At 29.9% G+C, this 24,433-nt stretch overlaps 1 protein-coding gene across 1 annotated transcript in view; it reads left to right on the plus strand.

Annotated features, from left to right (window-relative positions):
• Cap-D2 (CAP-D2 condensin subunit) overlaps positions 1-24,433 on the plus strand; it is a 127,487-nt gene that overhangs the window by 42,858 nt on the left and 60,196 nt on the right. The window contains exons 9-13 of the mRNA XM_075354479.1: positions 2-215; positions 260-397; positions 2,359-2,634; positions 8,573-8,689; positions 17,321-17,409. Of these exons, the coding sequence (XP_075210594.1) occupies positions 2-215; positions 260-397; positions 2,359-2,634; positions 8,573-8,689; positions 17,321-17,409 (834 nt within the window). The remainder of the gene's footprint in view (position 1; positions 216-259; positions 398-2,358; positions 2,635-8,572; positions 8,690-17,320; positions 17,410-24,433) is intronic.

A 24,433-nucleotide genomic window follows, 5' to 3' on the forward strand; every position in this document is an offset into this window, starting at 1 on the left:
GGAAAGGCATAAAGATGAGTGATACTGATTTCTACTTGGGCGTTTTTAAGAGCATTTTTCTGGATAACCAGAATGTCTGTGTTCATAATTTGTCTGCTTCCAACACGGATTCTTCATTTGTAGAAAGTGTTACATCTGCATCATCAAATGAACAGCAATTAGATGAAGCTAAAGCTGCTTTAGCTGCTCAGAAAAAACGTGTTGTTTTTTATAAGGTTAGTGTAGTATACATTGTTTTGGTTTCTACTATTTTATTTAGTATTTGGAAAAAAATGCTACTTCCAACACTGATTCTTCATTTGTAGAAAGTGTTACATCTGCATCATCAAATGAACAGCAATTAGATGAAGCTAAAGCTGCTTTAGCTGCTCAGAAAAAACGTGTTGTTTTTTATAAGGTTAGTGTAGTGTACATTGTTTTGTTTTCTACTATTTTATTTAGTATTTGAAAAAAAATGCTTTTCAACACTTATTTCATTGTTTTTTCTCTTCAAAAAAGTGTGTTACCTTGAATATTATTTATTCAACTGTATAAAGAAGCTAATGTATTTAATCTTTTTTAAAGCTCATAAACAAGTAATTTTCATGAAATAGATAACTAGAATGATTTGCTTCAATTGTTTGATTTATAGTGGATAGGTGAAGATTTGTTTGAAAGAAAATGACATACAGTAGGTGCTACTTTAACAAAGCCAAAAAACTGAAATTGTTTGTTATTAATTAAATGAGATATTGGTTTTAATTACTTTATTCTTTATAAGTGAGGTTATATAATGTACTCTTGTATTGTTACATTTCTATTATTCCTCCATGCGTTTTGTTAATCGCATCTTTTTGAATTAATATAATTTATCTTTATATAATATTGGTGCAGGAAAATTTTAACATATGACTTGTAGAGCTTAACATATCACTTTGTACAGTTTTTCCTCAGGAAGTAGTTTTTCATAACTTAATCAGTTTTAATTTTACATAGCTGCTATCTTCTTGACTAGAATGACTAATGACAATAACTGGTATCCTGTATGTAATTACTGAGAATTTCTTTTTTTTACCTACAGAGTGAGGTAATTTTCATAGCTTCAAAGTTACCATTCCGTTTTATATTAATTTATTTCTGTAATGCTAATAGGGATATATATTTTGAGAGGTTACCCAGAAAATAAGTTTTGAAGCATTATTAAAAAATGATCTAGAAGATAATATACGTATAAAGTTTTTATTGTTCTTTGATGTACAAATCTTACTTTATTTTTCTATATAGTTGCTGCCACTTTTGAGGCACTTATATAGTATACCGGAAATTGTATTCCTTCAACATAGGTTGATGCTACCTATGACACAAGCTACATATTAATGACGTCTTTGACTTATTGTGGAACTGTCAGCTGGTAAGGAAGGTTTTTCAGGAATAAGTGGTAGTCACTTGGATCAGGGTACAGGCTTTTTAAAGAATGATTGGACTGTTCCCAGCTGAAGGTCATGAAGAGATATTGCATTGTGATGGCATCGTCTAGGCAAGCATTGTCTGGAATCAATGTCTGGATAATCAAGCCATGTTGCTTGTTCTGGATTGCACAATGCAGTTTTTTCATTGTGTTAATGGAATCACTATTAATTGTACAGTGAGGTAAGAATTCAACAAGTAAAACTCCTTTGCTTGCACATGGTCTTCCAGTTGGAAATAGGCTTGCTTTTATTTTGTTTGTCTTAGTGACAGTGTGTTGGCATTACTTGTGACACCCATGTCTCATCCCAGTGACTGTTCAAGAAGTTATCACCTTGTTCTCTGTTCTGAGTCAAAATTCCAACATGCTGCCCAATCATTTCATTTTGTATTTTCCATAAGCATCTTAGGAAAAGTGTGCACACAATTTCCGATAATTCATTTCTCAGACACAATTTCATGTGGAAGTGAATTTAAAATTTCTGTAAAATGCACAGAAAGAGTTGTAATGGTAAATCATAGTTCTTTCTAGTTTTGTCATCAATTGCATGTACCTAATCACTAGTAATCAAAGATCTTCACCCCCTCTGTTCATAATTGTGCATATTATTGTGTTCATCATTAAAAAATCTACACCTACCTCCATATCATATGGAGGATTTAATGTTCCTTGCATTCAGGAAACTATTACAAATTGAATTTCACATCCATTAGGTGTCTCAGTTTTGTTAAATGCATACTAAAAGTGTACAGACGAGACAGCTGAATAAGAATGGAATCTATCCCTACCTAAAATATCAGGTGACTCAGCACACTGCAGCGGCAATATTTAGAAATGGAACTTACTTTTTGGGTATACCTCGAATTAAAATTTTAAATTTAATCATTTTAATACATTATGTATTCTTTCAGGATTGCGTTGAGTTTGTAAAACATCTAAATGCTGCTACAGAAAAGATTGTTAAGCTTCTTTCAAGTAAGCAGGTATTTGATGTAATTGAAGCAATAGAGTACATAAAGTTATCGAAACAATTTGGTGTTGCTGGTTCTGATGCTGGTGTCATTGAAATGATGAAATTAATTAACTGTCCTGAAGAGAGTATTAGGAGTTGTGCTACCAGAGCTTTTGAGCAACTTTATCTTCAGCCAGATAGAAATGTAAATGGTGTTGCCGACATTGCATTTCAGGTTTGTGTGTTAGTCTTAATAAATATTGTCTTTTAATTATTTTTTTTTTGGGGGGGGATAAGATTTGACAATTTTATTACCTTATTTTAAATATTTGGGAAGTATGATGTTACAATATAAAATAATATAATTATTTTTGTTAACTTTAGATTTTACTGATAAAAACTTCTTCTAATTTTAAGCATAATAATTATTGTAAACATAATATTTTTTTTTTTTAAATATATTTATTTTTTTCTCAACAGATACACAAAATATTTAATTTTTACATTGTCATTGTATGTAACTGTTTAAGAATTGTGTAATTTTTCAGACTTTGAATAAAAATGACAGTGAAATAGTATTCAGGTTTATTTGTGTATTTTATTGTTAATTTTACAGGTGCATTATTAAATTTATATATATATGTATATATATATATATATATATATACATATAAGTGGTTTTGCGAATTTCTTGTATCATCAGTTGCATTACATTTCTTTTACAAATTATTCACATGAAATTACATATTATATTTAAAAATTAAAGTTTAAAAGTTAAAAATTACATTTATAGAAATATGATGTCAATTACTAAAATTAAATTAAAAATAAAAATAATTAGTTTAAATAAAATAAATATGCATGTGGTCTAGCTAGTCAATGTTACATAACTGTACAGATTTGACTGAATTATATATTAACAATGTCTGAAGAAGTGCTGCTATCTATAGCATCTTTTATAATTGTATATTCTTCATACTCTGAAGGTTGATCAGATTAAATTTACTTTTATATTTATATACATAGAATGTTTGAACCCCTATTATTTGTATTAATATTATATTTTTTAATTTCCAGTATTTCTAAATTGGTTTCTATATCAGATATTGAATGTGAATTATTTATAAGATGGTCAGAAACATTAGAGAAATCTAGTTTTCCATTTTTATACTGTCTGTAATTTGTTTTATAATATCTATTTCTTTATTTAATTTATTTTTATTTTCAGTAAACTTTGTGTAATTAATTGCTCTATTAACCATGTTTTTATATGTATTAATTTTGTGTGACCACGAATGATTTGAATATCTATGTATGGTGGTTTTGTTGGTTGTGGGTGTCCTATATACTGAAGTTATAAATTGATTATTTTTATTGTTAATTTCAATACTGAAGTGTGAGCAGGTGCATTATTGTGATGCAATTGCCATGAACTGTTTCGCCACAAATCCAGACATTTTCTTCGGATTACTTCATTCAAATGGTGTAGAACCTCCAAGTAATAATCCTTATTGACTCTGATTATGATTCGATGATTGTCCGTAATCATTTTCTTCACTTTTCGATGTCATTGGAAGTTGATGTGTTAGGATGTCCATGGCACTCATTGTCTTCAGCTTCTTCATGGCCCTCTTGGAAATATTTGTACCACTTGCAAATGCTAGTTTTATTCATAGAAGAATTGCCAAAAGCAAAATTCAACATTTCTAATGCCTTGCTGCACTTTATTTCATTCTTAAACAAAATTAATGCAAATTCTTTGTTCCATTTTTTCCACAGGTTAAAAATCTTAGTTATGGATTAGTTGATGTTGGTTGATTAGAATATTTTGTATAATTCAAAGAAATTTGAAAGTTCTTGTTGCCTATTCTTCTGTTTGTCATATAAGTTTGGTTATTTGTGGATTATTTACTATAACTGGTCTTGGATTTATTGGTTCATTGTCTTTTATAGTTGCTCATGCCTTTGTTTCTTCGGGTCTTTTTTTTTATTGGTGTTATTTATGATTGATTGGGAAGACGAAGATTCTTTCTTGTTAAGGGATTACTTACCAGAACGACCATACTAAAAATAATTGTGACAACTGAGCTTATAGAGCCTGGGAAATTTCAAAATTCTGTATATTTTTTTTACCAGGTATGTAAATATGAAACTGGGATTTTTATATAGAAAATACACGTTTATTGTAGGAAAATAATAAAAATATTTTATTTTAAATATTAACCATCGCTAGCTTTACATTTTTCCCATCTCTCTGATCATTTATGAATGCCATGCTAAAAAAACTGTTGCTTTTTTGAGGTAAACCAGTCATCGAGCCATTTTCATAAGAAGTGAAGCGCTGCTCAGCTATTTATTTGATGCAAATAAATAGTAGTTGGATGGAGCCAATTGAACGCCTCAATTTTTTCCTTGACTCATTTTGCTGTGTGTGATGGTGCATTATCATGAAGCAAAATCACCTTGTGATTTTTTTTTTTTATATTCTGGTCATTTTTCACGCAATTCTTGATTCAAATTGATCATTTGTTGTCAGTGGCGTTCAGTATTAACGGTTTCGTCAGGTTTTAGCAGCTCATAATAGATCACATCCTTCTGAATCCCATCAAACACAGGGCAGTGTCTTCTTTCCATAGCGATTTGACCTTGAAATAGATGTTGATGGTTTGCCTGGAGTTACCCATGATATTTTGCACTTACGATTCTCAAAATAGATCCACTTTTCATCACCTGTCACAATTCGATGGAGAAATGACTTTCTTCTGTACTTGGTGAGCAGCATTATTTTGCAAGTGGTTTTTCGGTTTTCTTGCTGTCTTTCATTCAGTTCATGTGGAACTCATTTTCACATCTTCTGGATCTTTCCCATGGCTTTCAAACATATGGAGATGGCTTCTCATGTTACATTTAATTGATCCGCAAGTTGTTGTTGCATTTGAGCGTTATCCTCATCCAACAATGCTTGCAATTCGCTGTCTTCAAACTTTTTCGGCGGTCTTCCATGTTGTTTGTTTTTCACATCAAAATCGCCATTTTGAATTCTTTTTTTAACCACTCAAAGCACTGTGATTTACCAGGAGTACGCTTCGACAAGCATTTGATGCGATTCTGCAGCGGTTTTCTTTAAATGGTAACAGAAAATCAATGCTGTCTGCAAATCGTAGTTTGTAGATACAAAACTCTACATGTTCTACGCTAATTAAAACTGTGCTGTTGTATGAAACTTGTATTGTTGTGAGTTGAAAATCTTTGTCAGCTGTCAAAGAAAGAAAATGGCGCCAATGATGTGGTTTGATGGTAACTATATTGACAGCTAGGGCTACCTATGGGCAAATTGCGGTTTCATATTTACTCACCTGGCATATGTTTATAAATTATACACACAATTTATAATTATCTGTTTATTCATTGAGTATGTTCAAATTTGATATTACCACTTTTAACTTAAATAGAGTAATAGTGTTTTTTTTTGTTTTTTTTCTTCTTTTTTTAAAGATGTACAGTGTGGTTGTTTAAATGAGTTTATAGATGGATACTTATGACTTTCAACAAATCTAGTAATTGTGTTTGAATTATGAAACAAGCAAACTGAAAATTTTTGTATGTTACATAAACTGATTATAATTTAGTAGATTTTAAGATAATAAGAAGATAAAGTAAAAAATAAGAAATTAAAACAAAAAAATAAATTAAATTAAAAGAATAAAGAAGAAATAAAGTAAAAAATGAGATAAAGTAAAATAAAATGAAAGTGTTGGGTTTGGTTTCCAGTGAGTGTAATTTTTTCATTAATCTAAGTTATTGATTTATTAAGTCATTTCTAATTAATTGTTATTTACTGTATGGTTTATTTTTAGTGTATGTTGCTTAGTGTATGTTGTTGTAGAACTGTCGAGAACTATCTGGTAAAACAATTAAATTGATATTGTAATAATTTAGATGGTATGATGTAGTGGGTTAAGAGATTGTTTTAATGGAGGGTGTGTTCATTAATTAGAATCACTTTTAGTTGCATAATAGCAAAATTTATTATTACTATAAGTTCAAAGAGATTGTTACGATAATTTCTTATAGCTGCAGTAAGTCCAAGGTCACTATCATGAAAAATTAGCACTATTTTAATATTCTATATTAATTTAACTTATAAATTACACATGTATATGTGTATGTAATTACACACAATTATCTATTAACATAAAATTGTATGTTAAAATTTGATATTAACCACTTTTAACTTAAATAGAGACTTATTTTTTGTCAGTTGCATATTATTATCAAAAAAATTATCTATATTTATACTTGTTAAGTATGTGCAAATTTTTTCAAATATTTTCAATTCATCAATATAGAAATTTATCAATATCATAAAATTAGTCAGTCAATTAATATATAATAGAATCTATAATATATATAATCATTAGTCAATCAATTAATATCATAAAATTAGTGACACTTTTTAATAATTTCTTTTCCAATATTTCAAACAACAGTAATGTTGATCTATGTCAAACAAAACCATTCACCTTAAAGGGTTTTGTTGATGAATCAGTAATTTTATTTCTTGTTGACACCCAAGAGGTTAAAACTTGTATTCTAAATAAAAAGAGTAAATAGTGATATTGACATAATTTCTGTCAGTATTTGAAAAGAATCGTAGATGCTATTATTATCCATCTTACAAATTAAATTGTGGCTCTTTCTACAACAGATTATTTCCTAGCAGCTGTAAGACTTTCGTTGTTATTCACATTTTTAAGAAAGGTTCTTAATTGGCACTTAATTAAAAAAAATTGTTGGCCAGTTTTGATGTTGTCTGTATTTTATAAAGTATATAAAAAAATTATGAAAGATTGATTTTAACAAGCATACCATATAAAAAAACTTTCCGTGTGGTTTTAGGAAAACATTGTCTACTAACAGCCATTTGAAAAGCTTGGAAAATATTTTAAATTTGGTAGATAACAGGAAGATTCCATGTTCAATTTTTTATGATTTCAGAGTGTTTGATTTAGTTCCACAATTTTTACTGATGAAAAATATAGTAGCTATGGTATCAGAGGAACTGCTTACACTTAGTTTTCATACCTTACCAACTGTAAAATATTAACTGAAATTTATGCTTTGTTAAGAATATACATGCAAAATTCAGTGTTCACTTTAAGATTTGAAATGCTAAGTGTCTTAGTGAAGTGTTCTTGGTCTTGCTTTTCTTATTATTTATTGCCTCAAAATCTTGGGCTATACATATCTGAAGATAATAATTATTTAAAAAAAATTGAATATAAAATATTGAAAATACGTCAAAAAATTGACGGGATGGATTGCAATCATCTAACTTGAAATGTGGATATAACCATTACATTATGCTACTCAGGTAGATTTAACACAGTCGATTGCATGGGTAGAATTCCTATTAATGATAATGAAACAGAATTTCTGGGTGTTTTATTAGATGACAAGTTCTCATGGGATGATCAAATTGGTTTTGTACAAATCAGCCTATGCTGTTTTGCTATGAAATGCCTTAATAGATTGCTAAGCATGTCAGCATAATTAAATATTTATTATGCCTAAATATATTCCTATATGTAGTGTACAAGTTCTTGGGGCTTATTTAAAAAGTCAAAATGATTTTTTAAGATGTACAAATAGGCTGTCAGATTATTATCTGGTGCCCGTAAATATGAATTGTGTAGACTAGTTAGAAAATGATTATGTTAACTTATCCTTGCATTTATACTAAGTCTAATTTTATTCCTTTTTTTATGTCAGTTATTTTTCTTGATATCTTCAGGCTGAATTTTTATGAAATTTGATATAATGACTTCTGATATGGGTCATTGTTGCCATTTAATTTTGTTTACAATTGGTCAAGGGTGTAGGAAGATATAGTCATCTTGGTCTTGTATCTCAAAATTTTTCTCAGAGTAGAACAATTTTTGTTGTTCTTTGCTTGTATATTTAAATTCTTTAATTTTCAATTTAATTTTCCTGTAAAGTAGTTTTTTAGTAGTTTTTTTTCCAGGAAAAGGCCCTCAGTAGCTAGAGTTACATAACTTTTGGCTTTGTTGAATTTTTTAATATATTATTACTGATTTATTATTTTATGTTTGTTGTTTTTTGAGCCTAGATGTCGCTGTATATTTGTTGAAGTGTTATTGTTATTTTTATAGGTTGTCAAAAATCTAAGTACTCTTGTAAAAAATATAAAATTATCCCAAGAAGACTCATTAAGTGTCTTAATAAAAGAATGGGTTAAAACATCAGCTATAAATGTGTACTGCATTACAGTAAGTATGTTTTTACATTTTATTTTTTTGTATGTCTATGTTTAACTTATAGATTATATTTTATTTTGAAATGGAATACGCTTCATTAAATAGTTTGGCTTTTAGTGCAATATCAGATAGGAAAAAAAGTCCTTGGATAGTTTTTCAGACAAATATCAGGTGATCTCATTAAGTCTACTCAGAAGCGGCTAGCTTTGCTTGAAACGCTATTATCTTGTGACAGCCTTCTTTGTTAATATCAAAAACTTCCTCTATGAATCATGAGACCTTGCCGTTGGTGAGGGGGCTTGAGTGCTCAGGGATACAGAGTAGCTGGACCGAAGGTGCAACCATATCGGAGAGGTATCTGTTGAGAGCCAGACTAAGGAATGATTCCTGAAAGAGGGCAGCAGCTCTTTCAGTAGTTGTTAGGGGCGTGAGTCAGGACGACTTAAACGGCCGTATCAACATCACTCAGTCCTCTGAGTACTGCGCAGCTGAAAGCAATGGAAAACTACAGCTGCTTTTTTTCCAAGAAAATGTGGCTCTGCATTTTCACATATACAATAATGGAGGCGCCTTCCTTGGTAAAATATTCCGGAGGTAAAATAGTCCCCCGTTCGGATCTCCGGGTGGGGACTACTAAGGAAGGGGTCACCAGAAAATTAAAAAATAACATTCTACGAGTCGGAGCGTGGAATGTTAGAAGCTTGAAAAAGGTTGGTAGGCTAGAAAATTTAAAAAGGGAAATGGGTAGGACAAATGTGGATATAGTAGGAATTAGTGAGGTTCGGTGGGAAGAGGAAGGCGACTTTTGGTCAGGTGATTTTAGAGTAATTAACTCAGCGTCAAATAATGGGCAGGCAGGAGTAGGTTTCGTGATGAACAAGAAGATAGGGAGGAGAGTGGAGTATTTCAAAACACATAGCGATAGAATCATTGTAATAAGGATAAAATCAAAACCTAAACCGACAACGATTGTTAACGTCTATATGCCTACAAGCGCCCATGATGATGATGAGGTAGAGTGTGTATACGAAGAGATTGATGAAGCAATTAAACACGTAAAAGGAGATGAAAATTTAATAATAGTTGGAGATTGGAATGCAAGCATTGGAAAAGGCAAGGAAGGAAATATAGTGGGTGAATATGGGCTGGGCAAAAGGAATGAAAGAGGGGACCGACTTATAGAATTTTGCACGAAGTATAATTTAGTAATTGCCAACACCCAATTTAAAAATCATAATAGAAGAATATACACTTGGAAAAAGCCAGGCGATACTGGAAGGTATCAGATAGATTATATCATGGTTAAGCAAAGATTTAGAAATCAACTCGTTGACTGCAAAACTTACCCTGGAGCAGACATTGATAGCGACCATAATTTGGTGATAATGAAATGTAGATTGGGGTTTAAAAACCTGAAGAAAAGGTGTCAGATGAACCGGTGGAATTTAGAGAAGCTTGAGGAAGAGGAGGTAAAGAAGATTTTTGAGGAGGACATCGCAAGAGGTCTGAATAAAAAAGATAAGGTAGAAAATGTAGAAGAAGAATGGGAGAATGTTAAAAAGGAAATTCTTAAATCAGCAGAAGCAAACTTAGGCGGAATAAAGAGAACCGGTAGAAAACCTTGGGTTTCAGACGATATATTGCAGCTGATGGATGAACGTAGAAAATATAAGAATGCTAGTGATGAAGAAAGTAAAAGGAACTATCGGAAATTAAGAAATGCTATAAACAGGAAGTGCAAACTGGTGAAAGAAGAGTGGATTAAAGAAAAGTGTTCAGAAGTGGAAAGAGAAATGAACATTGGTAAAATAGACGGAGCATACAGGAAAGTTAAGGAAAATTTTGGGGTACATAAATTAAAATCTAATAATGTGTTAAACAAAGATGGTACACCAATATATAATACGAAAGGTAAAGTCGATAGATGGGTGGAATATATTGAAGAGTTATACGGAGGAAATGAATTAGAAAATGGTGTTATAGAGGAAGAAGAGGAAGTTGAGGAGGATGAAATGGGAGAAACAATACTGAGATCTGAATTTAAGAGAGCATTAAAAGATTTAAATGGCAGAAAGGCTCCTGGAATAGACGGAATACCTGTAGAATTACTGCGCAGTGCAGGTGAGGAAGCGATTGATAGATTATACAAACTGGTGTGTAATATTTATGAAAATGGGGAATTCCCATCAGACTTCAAAAAAAGTGTTATAGTTATGATACCAAAGAAAGCAGGGGCAGATAAATGTGAAGAATACAGAACAATTAGTTTAACTAGTCATGCATCAAAAATCTTAACTAGAATTTTATACAGAAGAATTGAGAGGAGAGTGGAAGAAGTGTTAGGAGAAGACCAATTTGGTTTCAGGAAAAGTATAGGGACAAGGGAAGCAATTTTAGGCCTCAGATTAATAGTAGAAGGAAGATTAAAGAAAAACAAACCAACATACTTGGCGTTTATAGACCTAGAAAAGGCTTTCGATAACGTAGACTGGAATAAAATGTTCAGCATTTTAAAAAAATTAGGGTTCAAATACAGAGATAGAAGAACAATTGCTAACATGTACAGGAACCAAACAGCAACAATAACAATTGAAGAACATAAGAAAGAAGCCCTAATAAGAAAGGTAGTCCGACAAGGATGTTCCCTATCTCCGTTACTTTTTAATCTTTACATGGAACTAGCAGTTAATGATGTTAAAGAACAATTTAGATTCGGAGTAACAGTACAAGGTGAAAAGATAAAGATGCTACGATTTGCTGATGATATAGTAATTCTAGCCGAGAATAAAAAGGATTTAGAAGAAACAATGAACGGCATAGATGAAGTCCTACGCAAGAACTATCGCATGAAAATAAACAAGAACAAAACAAAAGTAATGAAATGTAGTAGAAATAACAAAGATGGACCGCTGAATGTGAAAATAGGAGGAGAAAAGATTATGGAGGTAGAAGAATTTTGTTATTTGGGAAGTAAAATTACTAAAGATGGACGAAGCAGGAGCGATATAAAATGCCGAATAGCACAAGCTAAACGAGCCTTCAGTAAGAAATATAATTTGTTTACATCAAAAATTAATTTAAATGTCAGGAAAAGATTTTTGAAAGTGTATGTTTGGAGTGTCGCTTTATATGGAAGTGAAACTTGGACAATCGGAGTATCTGAGAAGAAAAGATTAGAAGCTTTTGAAATGTGGTGCTATAGGAGAATGTTAAAAATCAGATGGGTGGATAAAGTGACAAATGAAGAGGTATTGCGGCAAATAGATGAAGAAAGAAGCATTTGGAAAAATATAGTTAAAAGAAGAGACAGACTTATAGGCCACATATTAAGGCATCCTGGAATAGTCGCTTTAATATTGGAAGGACAGGTAGAAGGGAAAAATTGTGTAGGCAGGCCACGTTTGGAGTATGTAAAACAAATTGTTGGGGATGTAGGATGTAGAGGGTATACTGAAATGAAACGACTAGCACTAGATAGGGAATCTTGGAGAGCTGCATCAAACCAGTCAAATGACTGAAGACAAAAAAAAAAAAAAAAAATCAAAAACTTTTATTTTTATTGCCCTCTGCCGTACCTTATTTACCACCCCTCTTTATTCATTATTTTAATTTGAAGTTATGAAAGAAATTAAATTAATAGGAATGTATCTGAATTGACATAAAAATATAGATTAAGCAGAAAACATTTTGTGGCCATGACGATGCATCCTATTGAATGCTTACTGAAAAACAAATAATTTCTTTCTTACGTATTCAGTTGTTTGATTGGTTTTCTGCACTAATGCATTCCTTTTAATTTGTTGCCAATCTCTTAGTCTTTACAGTTTTTACTTATTACACTTCCTTCTAGAACTGCATTCATTCATTAACCCTGAGTTCCTTAATTGTGTTATAAAATAGTACTAGGATGACAGTTAAAGCTCATCTTGTCGCTAATGCCAATTTTTTTTCTTCTCTGAAAACCTTTCATTTTGTATTTTATCAACCCATCTAATTTTGAAACTAGCAATCTCATTTCTCATAAAAACTTCTGACTTAACAGTTTTTATGTCTTTTGTTCCTTTGTATTTCCTTAATAACAAGATCTTGTGGCTTATACTGTGTGTTTTCATAACATTCTATTTAACTTGATATTCTACTTTTTATCATATTTCATAAATTTTGTTTTAATCTTGTTTGCTTTCAGTTTGAATTCATCCACCAGAAATAAACCTATACTTTACTTCTAACATATTCCTAGTTTCAGCCAAAAATAACATACTTTCAGTAGTTTCTAACATGTAACATATCTTTTGTCTTGGATTGTTATTCTGATTTGAATTACTTTTTAATTTTTTTTAATTTCATTTATCTATTAAAAAATAAAAGTCATAGCTACATTCTTGTTTTACTTCTGTCTCTAATGCATTTACTTTTCTTCATTTTCCACTCTCAATTATGGCTGCCTGATTCTTGTAGAAATTATGAGTAACTCTTCTTTCTCTGTATTTTAATTCTACTTTTTTTAAAATCTTCATTTAAAGGCATGCAAATTAATCCACACAGGGAATTATTTGTTTATTTCTATGTTGCGGCTACACTGCTTGATTATACCCATTCTTAAAGTTGTCTGTGTAATGCTATGTTATTTTTCTGTGGTTATTTAGCAATTTTAATGTTGTAAATGTGTTTGCGAAAGTTTATTTCATTTTTTATTACAAAATCATATTTTCATATTTTTTGTTCTGTGTCTTAAATATTTAATAATGGACATAAATTTGAAAATTGTTTTTCTTTCTGAGCATACCAGTATGACACAATAGGTAGCTGGGTATGGTGTTGGACAGGGGCCAATTAATACTGTTTTAAAACTATTTAAAGAAACTAGTTCCTTTTCACTTCAAAGGAAAGATAAATGTAGCCGTAAAAGATAACTATTCCAACGCAGGATCAGTTATTAGTGAGAAAATGTAACTTCATCCAAAATTATCTGCTTTGTACTTAAATTGAGAATAAGCAGCTAGTAGAACAGATTTACATGTGATAATTGTTAATGCCAACTTTTTGCAGCTGAATGGGAAGCCCATCAATCAACTAAAAAGCAGCACTTAACACCAGCAATGTGCAAAGAAGGATCTTGTGGGCCAAAACTTAAACCAAAGAAAAGAATGAAAAAATGCTATGTTTTCTTATGAGTCACATTTTTATGTTCAGTGACAAAGGGTTCTGTACATTAGATAAAATGTCATAACATCAGATGAAAATATATCATCCGACTCATATCCAACAATGTAATCATCCGCAGAAAAAAAAAGGTTGTGTGATTGTTTCCCATTTGATGACCCTTGTTCATTACTTTCAGTGGATGGTATGTTGAAAAGTGATTTATATATCAAGATTCTGAAAGAAAGATTTGTGACACAGCTTCAAAACATATTCACAACAAGACAACAGAATGTTCCAGCGAGATTTGGCACTATGCATACTGTCAAAAGAGTGGAAAGATATTTTGAAGAACGAAAAATTAAACTGCTCCAGGCCAGGCAACTCCCCAGGCTTAAACCCAACTGAAAAGTTTTGAACTATAGTCAAAAAACAACTCAAAAGTGAATTGTACCATAAAAATTGACCTCATTTATTTAATAATATTGCTATGGTTTCATGATGAAATCAAAAAAATGTTTACACCTGTTGAATTGATGCCAAATTGTGTATGATTAAGGCTGAAGGAGGACATATTACTAGGTACTCACAAATTGTACAAGTATGACTTTTTTCCTGAATAAAGTTACTTTTTATTAAATAAGATGTGAATTTGGATTAATTTGCATGATACTGTACACACTGTAATATTCTACATAATTGCTTTTTTATGATCTACAAATGTTATGTATATAGATTTATATTTTCAAACTATCTTCCAAAGTTCATGTGAAGAATAAAATTGCTTCTTACATTCCCATGAATTCTTCTGATACTGAATTGTTCTTCATCTAGTGTACAGTTTACCTCCCATTCTATTCTTAAAGAATAATTAACTTGGTAAAATGTTATTAAACAGTCAATTTTTTTAATGGCATGAAATATTGAATGTAATTAGGAAGTGTACAAAACATAAAATGTGTAAAAAACATAAAATTTCCCACACTGGACAAATGTCCAGTGTGGGAAATTTTACTATAGAGTATTTAGCATTTTCTTAGTTTTATTAGGCAGATTGATATTTGATTCTATGATCAAAGATCATTCAGTAATCAAAGCAACAAATGGCCTCAGTAAAAAAACTAAAAACTATTTAATAGAATAAACTGAAATTATCTGATGTTCTAGTTAGCATCCCTGACATAGAAAATATCAGCTGTTCAAAAAGAATTTTTATTATTATAAGCTATTTTGTTTATTTTGAAATATTGAATCCACAACCAGCATACAGTTGCTTGTCTCACAGAATAACTGTTTGTTGTGATAAGATTTTTATTTTCTAAAGGTGTTAAACCAGTCGAAATTAACCTGTGTATGATAAAAAGAGTATTAAGCATGCAGATTTTTATAAATGAATCAAACAGTTAGTCAGGAAGAATAAAAGTCACCAATTTTCATTGCAGTGGAAGACGGGTGAAAGATTCAATAGATATTTTGCAAAATTGCATCGCTGATCATATTCACTAGGAACTTACATAAAAATTTGTAATGAAGATATCTACATGGTCCATTCCATTATCTATGATAATCACAGAAAATGTTCAAGATGGGTTCCAAAACTCAAAATTACAGTCACCCAGTTTCACATTTGTATGAAACTTAAATGGTAGTTTTTAGAGAAAGATATTGCATTTTTAGATCGCATAATTTTTTAATGGTGAAACATGGATTCATCATTTTGAGCTGCAATCTAAACGTCAGAGTATGGAATGGAACATCCAAATTGACCTGACAGGAAAAAACTCAAAACCTATGAGTCAATCAGTGTTCCAAATAGTTGCTAATGGTATTTTGGAACTATAAAGGCCCAATTTATTGTGATTATTTTGAAGGACAATGTACAATCTACATTGAGTCTTATTGTAACATGCTAGAAAATAAAGTGAAATCAGCAATAGAAATGGGCTCTCTCTCCAATGGCATAAGTTTTCTACAAGATAATTCCTGCTCCCATACTACTCAAAAGACACAAGAAGCTATACAAAAGTCGGATCGGGGTTGTTTTCACTTCCATTTTACAGTATTGATTTTGCACAACAGATCTTTTTTGTGTTTGATTCTCTCAAAGAGTTTTTGTGTCACCAAGTTTGGCAACAATGAGCAGGTGAAGAATGTGATACAATAATAGGTCAGGCACCAAGGTGAACAACTCTTTATTACTGGAGTAAGAAATGTCACAGAAAGATGGAACAAATGTCTAAATGAAGGTGGGGATTATATTGAAAAGTAATGTTAGTTTCATTGCTATTAAATAAATAATAATCCTTCTACAGTCATTAGCAATTTTGTTATTGAATGACTTGTATATTATTTTTCAGTAATTTTGTTGATTTGCTTTATTACTGTTCAGAATTCTCTTTAACCAAGAACTACATTAATTTATTTCTAGTATTAAAAAAGTATTTATTTCAAAGTATTAAAAAATCATAATTGGTTAGTTTTAATCAACTTATTTTCAGGACCAAAGTAGTGTTAATTAATTCAATATGTTAGTACTACTATTCTGTTATTATACTAACATTATGTTCTTAATTTTTGTTATTCATATGAAGCACAAATATCTCTACCATCACATTTCATCTCATACTCTTCATCACAGCTACCAAAACTGCTCTTCTCTAGAATTTCTATAAAACATTTAAGTTCATCAACTGTATCTCAATTCTTTCCACCATGTTTAAGAAGCAGGTTTGTATTATATCTTTCTTTTTCTCTTCAGGAATTTAACGCTCTATGAGTAATTTATCAAGTAAAATTCACTTTATATACACTTTTATAAAGAGATACACCCCTATTTCTTTTTTACATGCCCACAAATTTAATGCTTCTGTACAATCCTTTAATTAAACTTTTTTTTTTGTCAAAGCATAAAATTTTTCATCAATTTTTTTTTTAATATCATTAATTATTTTTTAATAAGTACTAAAACATTTCTTTAATAAAAAAAATTGATCAGTTTGCTCAGTCCTGTCCAAAATAAATTTCTCTACTTTTTTTTTGATCAGAACTATAATGATGGTTTTCTTTCTCTAACCTACTAAAAACCCTATCGTGGACAAAAACCAACCTCTGACAATAAAGTATAATTTTTTACCCAAAGAGTTTTTACATGAAACCAAGTTCTGTAATAATGGGCAGGTCAAGAATACAGTACCAGACACTATGTGAACAGCTCTTTACAACTGAAATAAAAAGGCTCATAGAATGATGAGGCAAGTGCCTAAATGTATCTGGGGTTTATGTTGAATAGTAGTATTAGTGTCATTGTTAATGAATAAATAACTTTTATATATTCATTTATTTGTCTCTGAATTACTGAATAATCCTCATACATTATATGTTTTCTTTTATTTTTTGATTCTATTATGTTTATGATTAGATACTGTAATGATAAATACTGTAATTTATGATTAGATACTGTAAGTGTTGTTTGTTTTATTTTTTATTTTAATTATTATATAGGCAATGATTTCTACATTTTCAATGGAACAGCCAGAAATTACTCCTGAAGATAGCTTAGCAGCGTTAATCCTTTTCACATATCTTGTAAAGTAAGTTGAAGAGAAAAATATTGGTTGTATTTTAGTTTTAATTATTTCCATGTTAAAATATCTTGAAAATAATTTAAAAAAGAAAACTGTAAGAATGAACTTATCAGTTCATTACATTAGACAGGTGGATATATATCACATTTATCTTTTACTTTTGAGGATGTATAAAAAAAAAATCATTTTATTCTTTGTGTTAACCATTTCCACCATGGACATATTTTGTAAGAACATTATGCATCTTAAAGAAATAAAGGTTACAATAATTAGACTAACCAGAAGATTGGTAAAGAGTATTAGTATAAGTTAACTAATTATAAGTTAATTGGCTTCTCATTTAATCAGTGTTACTGAAATTAGCCTCACTTTCAATTTTTATTTTAAAATCTGGTATACCCGTTAGTAACGTTATAGAAATGGTAGCAAAGGCATTATTGAGTCATATTATGGATGAATTAATCCTTATGGTGTTAACATTAATATATTGGTAGTCCTGGAAAGATTCTCTTAAACTTCATAGATGTATCTCTCTCATTGAAATAATGAAAAAAGTTTGTATAAACATGGATTTGAAAATGCTTTGTTGGCAAGTTTGTCTTTCTCAGCTTGAGAAAGATTTCACCCTGATTTCTCCACTTCCACTGAATGAAGCCTGGGAAGAGATTTAAGGAAAGATAAATTCTGGGAAGATAAATTAAGGGGTGAAGTTAGTGGTTTCTTATGGTTTTTGATCTGAAAAAATTTCTTCCAGAACTGTATCTCCATTATTTTCTATGAAGTAGGGTATAATAAACAGAAAGATTGAATTGAAAAACTCAGTTTTTTAGCTTTGGTGAAAAATAATTTTGTTAAATTGTCAATGAACAAATAAAACTTATTGGTTAAATTGATAATTTAATTCTGAGAAAACTGGTATAAATAAAGTCAATAAAAGATAAAATAATGTATTCTTCAATACAGAACAATTTGTACTAATATGGAAAATACTGAATTACAATTCTAGACTAAATGAAGCCTTCTGTTATACTGGGGAACAAAAAATTTCGTCTGGGAGAAAAATATGTGATTATGATAGTATTTTTTATCCTGAATTCAAATATGATATTGGTTTTTCCTCATCACAAAAGTTTTCCAAGGGACAGGCATTTATAATTTCAAACATTTTAATACTTTCTGCATACTTAATCACACAATATTCAAACATTTGACTCACTTAGAAAGTATGAATTGAAGATTTTCTGCTATATTTTGCTTCTGAAGCATCCCTCTTGATGGTCCATCAATAATTGGCCAGCATATTAGGATTCCATTTTCTCTTGATACCTCTTTTCCATAGTTGAAATCTCCTGATGAAAATGTTCTCCATGCTCATCACTCATGGTGCCAAGATTTTCCAGGAAGAGATCTAGGTGCGAGTGCAGGGAGTGTACTTTTAAGGACATATTACAACCCAAATTTTTATGAGATGTTATAAGATTGTTGACAATATCATGGTAATTTTCCCCCTTTCGATTTCCCAAAAAACTACTGACTAACATTTTTGAATGCTTGCCAAGCTACTTTCTCCAGTGGATTCAATAGTTCCTCAAATTTTTCCATCACTAATTTTAGGAAACGTTTGTTTTAAGAACATGAAACCAGGAGTATTGTCCATGGCCTTTATAAAAATTTTCATTAATATTAGTTTGATATGTAACAGAGGTAGATAAACATTTTTAGGATTACACAATGAGTGATATTTCACATTTTTCTGTTTAGGAATGAGCGATTTGCGTTTAGGCCATTCTTTTCTGAAGAAATGTTTTTTTTTCTGTCCCTACTATCCCATTCACACAAAAAACAATAGCACTTAGTGTAACCAAGCTGCAGACCAAGAATAAGTGCAATTACCTTCAAATCATTACAAATATTCCACTCACACTGCACATTGAAGTTTTTCCAATATAAATTTTAAGTTTTCATATATTTCTTTCATACTAGCAGAGTTAGCCACAGGTACTGAAGGGAATTTATGCAGCACAATTTTTAAACTAACTTTAGAGGAATCAATGAACAAGTGCCATTCTGTTGGGTTATGTTCATTAAAAATTATCTCTATAAGAGAAGAATGTTATTACAAAACACTGCCATTTTCTTCAGAAAAATGGTCTTTAAATTCAGAATGACGATTACGATAAGTACATGTCTTTGTATTCTTTTGAAGGAGATTACACTCTTTTAGCCGGAAGTAAGCATTTCAGACTGTTTTTTGGATAACTTTAAATCTCGTATGAGATCGTTAAGATTTTCTTGAGTCACTAAATGAGGCTCAGATAAACTGCTTTGTTCAATAGTTGTATCACCAGAATCGGTTTCTTTTTCTTCCTTACTTCCATCAGACTCTGAGCTCTCTTCATCTAATGTCACATGTTCTGGGGGCTTTGATATGGGCAATTCTTCACAGTGTGGAACTGATCTCATTGCAGATTGCAAGTTAGGGTACACCACTGTAAGTTTTGATTTTGACATAATCCCTTTAATGTTTGTTAAGCAGAAACAACAGTCAGAAGAGTGATCTTTGGGTTCCTCCAAATCATAGGGACAGCAGATGGCACGTGGCATGTGCCATTTTTCCTTGAGTGAGAAGCCTAGAACACAATAAACAACAGATATGTGAGGTCCAGGCCCTTGTTTGGTCCCTGATTTTTACCCAAAATAAAGTTCATAACACTTTTTTACAAATGAGTAAGGTTTCGCCTTTAGAATTTGAACGTCACTTTCTACCGGGTTATTTGAACATATAAGTAAGAGATTTTGGGACAAAAGTTTTTAGTTGTACAAAAATTTTACAAAATTTTAAATACATGATAATGATTAAACGAGCTAACAATAGAATATTTATGAATGATTATTCACTTTCAACATGAATTAATATTATTTGGTACTGATAAAGCTGTAATATTTATTAAAAATAATAAAAAACTTTTTTTTATAATCCTTAATAAAAATAAATATTTTATACAAACCTATTGATTCTTAAGAGTATTGAAATTGATTGTTAATTAAGGTAGATTTCAAAATAATGAATGAAAACCTAAACAAACAAACAGGGGACACATCTTATGAAGTGCAACTGACACAAAGTCTTCGTGTAGCGTGTGTGGCTCTATGGTAACGACTCCTTTTGCTATTCGTGGGGTTCGGTATCGAATCACCGATAATTTTTTTTTTTATGCTCATAAAATATTTTTTTTACTAATATTATTTTCCATTTATTATGTGAAACTATTTAATGCTGTTACAATGGAAAATCAACTAAATGGGAGATAACTTATTTCAAAATTTTATAACTAAAAATCTGATATTATTTATTTTGGTCAATCTTCAGAATTGATGATTTTTTTAGTTTAATTAAAACTATTATCACAAAACAATTTTTGAAAGAAATTGCTTTTAATAATCTAATTTACACGGGAAAATGAGATATTACTTATTTTTTTACAGATACCAAAATGAATATTACTTTATAATACTGAAATAAAAATAAAATAAAAAGTTGTTGCTTAGTGAAAAATTATTAGAAATTATTATATTGTTAAGAAATAAACGAAATTAATCATTCAGATCATAATTCTCGACTCCACATACAGTTAATTAAATTTTATATAAAATAAACAAAAAACCTACATTCCATATTTATTTGGAAGTGCGTGTACACGCACACATGAGTACAACACATCCTATTTATAAATATTAAGAGTAAAAATCCACATTTCGACGCCACTTTTCATATTCGTCAATAAATTTTATTCTTTTATGTTTCAAAAGTTTGTTTATTTTTGAAAATTCTGCCTTTAATCACATTGATCATGGCGGGTAAAGGATTTTGGGACGAGCCACTGCGCAACGCTGGGTGTACAACAACTTGTTACTTTCATCATGGTAGAACCTTTCTCTCTGGAAGATTAAACACAGACTACTAATATTACAGCACCCCTAGTGGATAATTAATGCACTAATAATTAAGAATAGGCTTACAAATAGGCTTGCAGGCAGCATAATTTTTCTGTTATTATTTCACATGAAAGTACAACTAACTAAATTGCCATTGTGGCACGTTGTTTGTCGATAATTTACGTAAATTTTCTTGGAATTAAATTCTCAATCAATTTAAACAATAAATTTGTTTAGTTTATTGGCAATTTAAACAAAGTTATTTTACACTAAAGCTAAAAAATTGTGTTTTTCAGCTCAATTTTTTTGTTTTCACCCTATTTCATAGAAAATAATGGATATACAGTTTTGGGACTCATTTTTTTTTATTTTTACAGATCAAAACTATAGGAAACCACTAAATTTACCCCTTAATTTACCTTCTCAGAATTTCAGTAGGCCCATATTTATATGAACTAATTTTATTATTTTAATGAGAGAAATATGCCTATGTAGTTTAGCAGACTCCTCTTGGGATACTTTATATGTAAAAGAAAATATACATATATTTATTATTATTATTATCTTATATTAAATTTTTAATATTAAATAATAAAAACATATTTTACTTATCATTAAATATATTTTTAACATTAATTTAAATAGTAAATAATTAAGATATTAATGTTGGCTTTATCAAGTTGTAATTATTGAAAGAAAATAATAAAATCAAAGTAACTTCTGAATTAGTTAATGGATAAAGTAATGATATACTGATGAAATGACTTTCAAGTAAGAGTGATGACAGGTGGCATGAGTTTTGTACGTAAATCTACATGAAATATTTTTAAATGTTTCTTATAAATACTGATTCACACAACATTATAATAAACAATTGTTATTGTGTAATAAACCAGTTTTAAAAACAATATGATGAAGAGTTTTATCGAAATCTGATTCTTAACCCAATGAGTGATGGATGGGTTGACCCATTTTGAAAATTTCAGAATGAAAGCAAGAAACAAAAATAACTAGTGACCACCTGCCTGTATCAGTTTGAAAATTTACTTTGTTTTAAAATGTCGCTGTTATGTTTGAGTTCATCTGTAAATAAAATTATCTTATTTTTCCCATATTTACGTAGTTTTCAAGCATTTAAATGCTTTATCTGTAACTAAATGTTATGTTTTCATAACAATATTCTTTGTCTCAGTAAACTTGAAATTAAACAATGTTTAGAGACTAGATAAACTTTTTTACTTTGTTTTGGTTGTGTTATTACATTAAGACTTGTTTATTCTGTGCCTTCCTTATAATCTTACTTGTAGATCGTACTTTAACGATCAAAGATAAGATCTTTTTAAACATCATCCAGACTTATTCAAAAAATGTATTGTAAAATAAGAAAACAGCTTGCAGTAGTAATTTTACTTTTGAACATTTTTGAACCAATAAAATATGTTCTATATACTTACATACATGCATGGACTTGTTAAAGAAATAGTGTTACAAAGCTCACCATTTTCTGGAAAAATTTGTCTTAATGGATTAATGAAATTTGATTGATGGAATGTTTTTGATTAACAGGTTAATGATGATGACTTATTGATTAAATCTTATGGAAAATATTTTTTTGATGTAAAATTAAATGTTAGCCTGAGATGAGTTTACATGTCTGTTAGAATTTTCAGGAAATATTCTTCAAGGTAATAGAAATGAAATAAAAAATGGTTTTCATTGCCAATTGTTCATTGATTTTTTTTATGGTACATCAAGTTAATGTAATTGTTTTATTGCAAATCTGTTGCTTTAAATAAAAAAAACTGGAAGTACAACAACAGGTACTACCTGTTTAAAAAAAAATTTATTTGGCAGAAGTTATAGTGATTTATACCTTTTGGAAAAAGAATTTTCAAATTAATGCTGGATTTCATGTTTTTCAGAGGTTACTGAAGCAAATTTTGAACATGTACTGCATAGAAATTTAATAACTGCTGTGCAATTTAGCTAAATTTAAACAAATCAAGGTTTATTTAATTTTTTATACCTGTATGTGATTCATACATATAGAGCTTAAAAATGTTACTTTTTTGTTACAAAAATATGTTTACGTAAAAATACGTTTTTGTCAAAAATGAAGATTAATATGACAATAAAGGTGACGATATGTTACGATATGAATTCTTCATTTAATTGTGTTAAAAAATAATTATTTTCTATACAAATAAAAGAACCACTTGATGTTTGTTTGGTTATACCATTTAAAATAAATGGTGTAGATTGTAATTGTAGAAGTTTCTAACTTGTACAGGAATTTGCTGTTTTTAAACCTAAATGAAGATTTTTGTAATCACAGCTTTATTTTAAAACAAAGTGAAGATATGGTAACATGATTTCAAGACACTGGGCCTTCTTAGAATAACTTAGTTAAAAAACATCAATCAAAATATCATTCTTCTGTTTTTTTATGATAATAAATTATTTGGTTTATTTTTTTTTAGCAAGTTAATTTGTTTAAAATATTAATTTTTTGTAAAAAATATAGTTATTAACAAACCAAAAGAAACTTATTTTAATACATATTAGATCTTAAAATTTATAAATTCTAAAAATTTGATTGTTTTATACTGGACTGAATTGTAATTTGTTCAATTTTAACTGAAATTTATTATTTTTTTTTTGTTGTCTTCAGTCATTTGACTGGTTTGATGAAGTTCTCCAAGATTCCCTATCTAGTGCTAGTCGTTTCATTTCAGTATACCCCCTACATCCTACATCCCTAACAATTTGTTTTACATATTCCAAACGTGGCCTGCCTACACAATTTTTTCCTTCTACCTGTCCTTCCAATATTAAAGCGACTATTCCAGGATGCCTTAGTATGTGGCCTATAAGTCTGTCTCTTCTTTTAACGATATTTTTCCAAATGCTTCTTTCTTCATCTATTTGCCGCAATACCTCTTCATTTGTCACTTTATCCACCCATCTGATTTTGAACATTCTCCTATAGCACCACATTTCAAAAGCTTCTAATCTTTTCTTCTCAGATAATCCGATTGTCCAAGCTTCACTTCCATATAAAGCGACACTCCAAACATATACTTTCAAAATATTT

Source organism: Lycorma delicatula, chromosome 1 (assembly GCF_047948215.1).
Source record: "Lycorma delicatula isolate Av1 chromosome 1, ASM4794821v1, whole genome shotgun sequence".
NCBI lineage: Eukaryota > Metazoa > Arthropoda > Insecta > Hemiptera > Fulgoridae > Lycorma > Lycorma delicatula.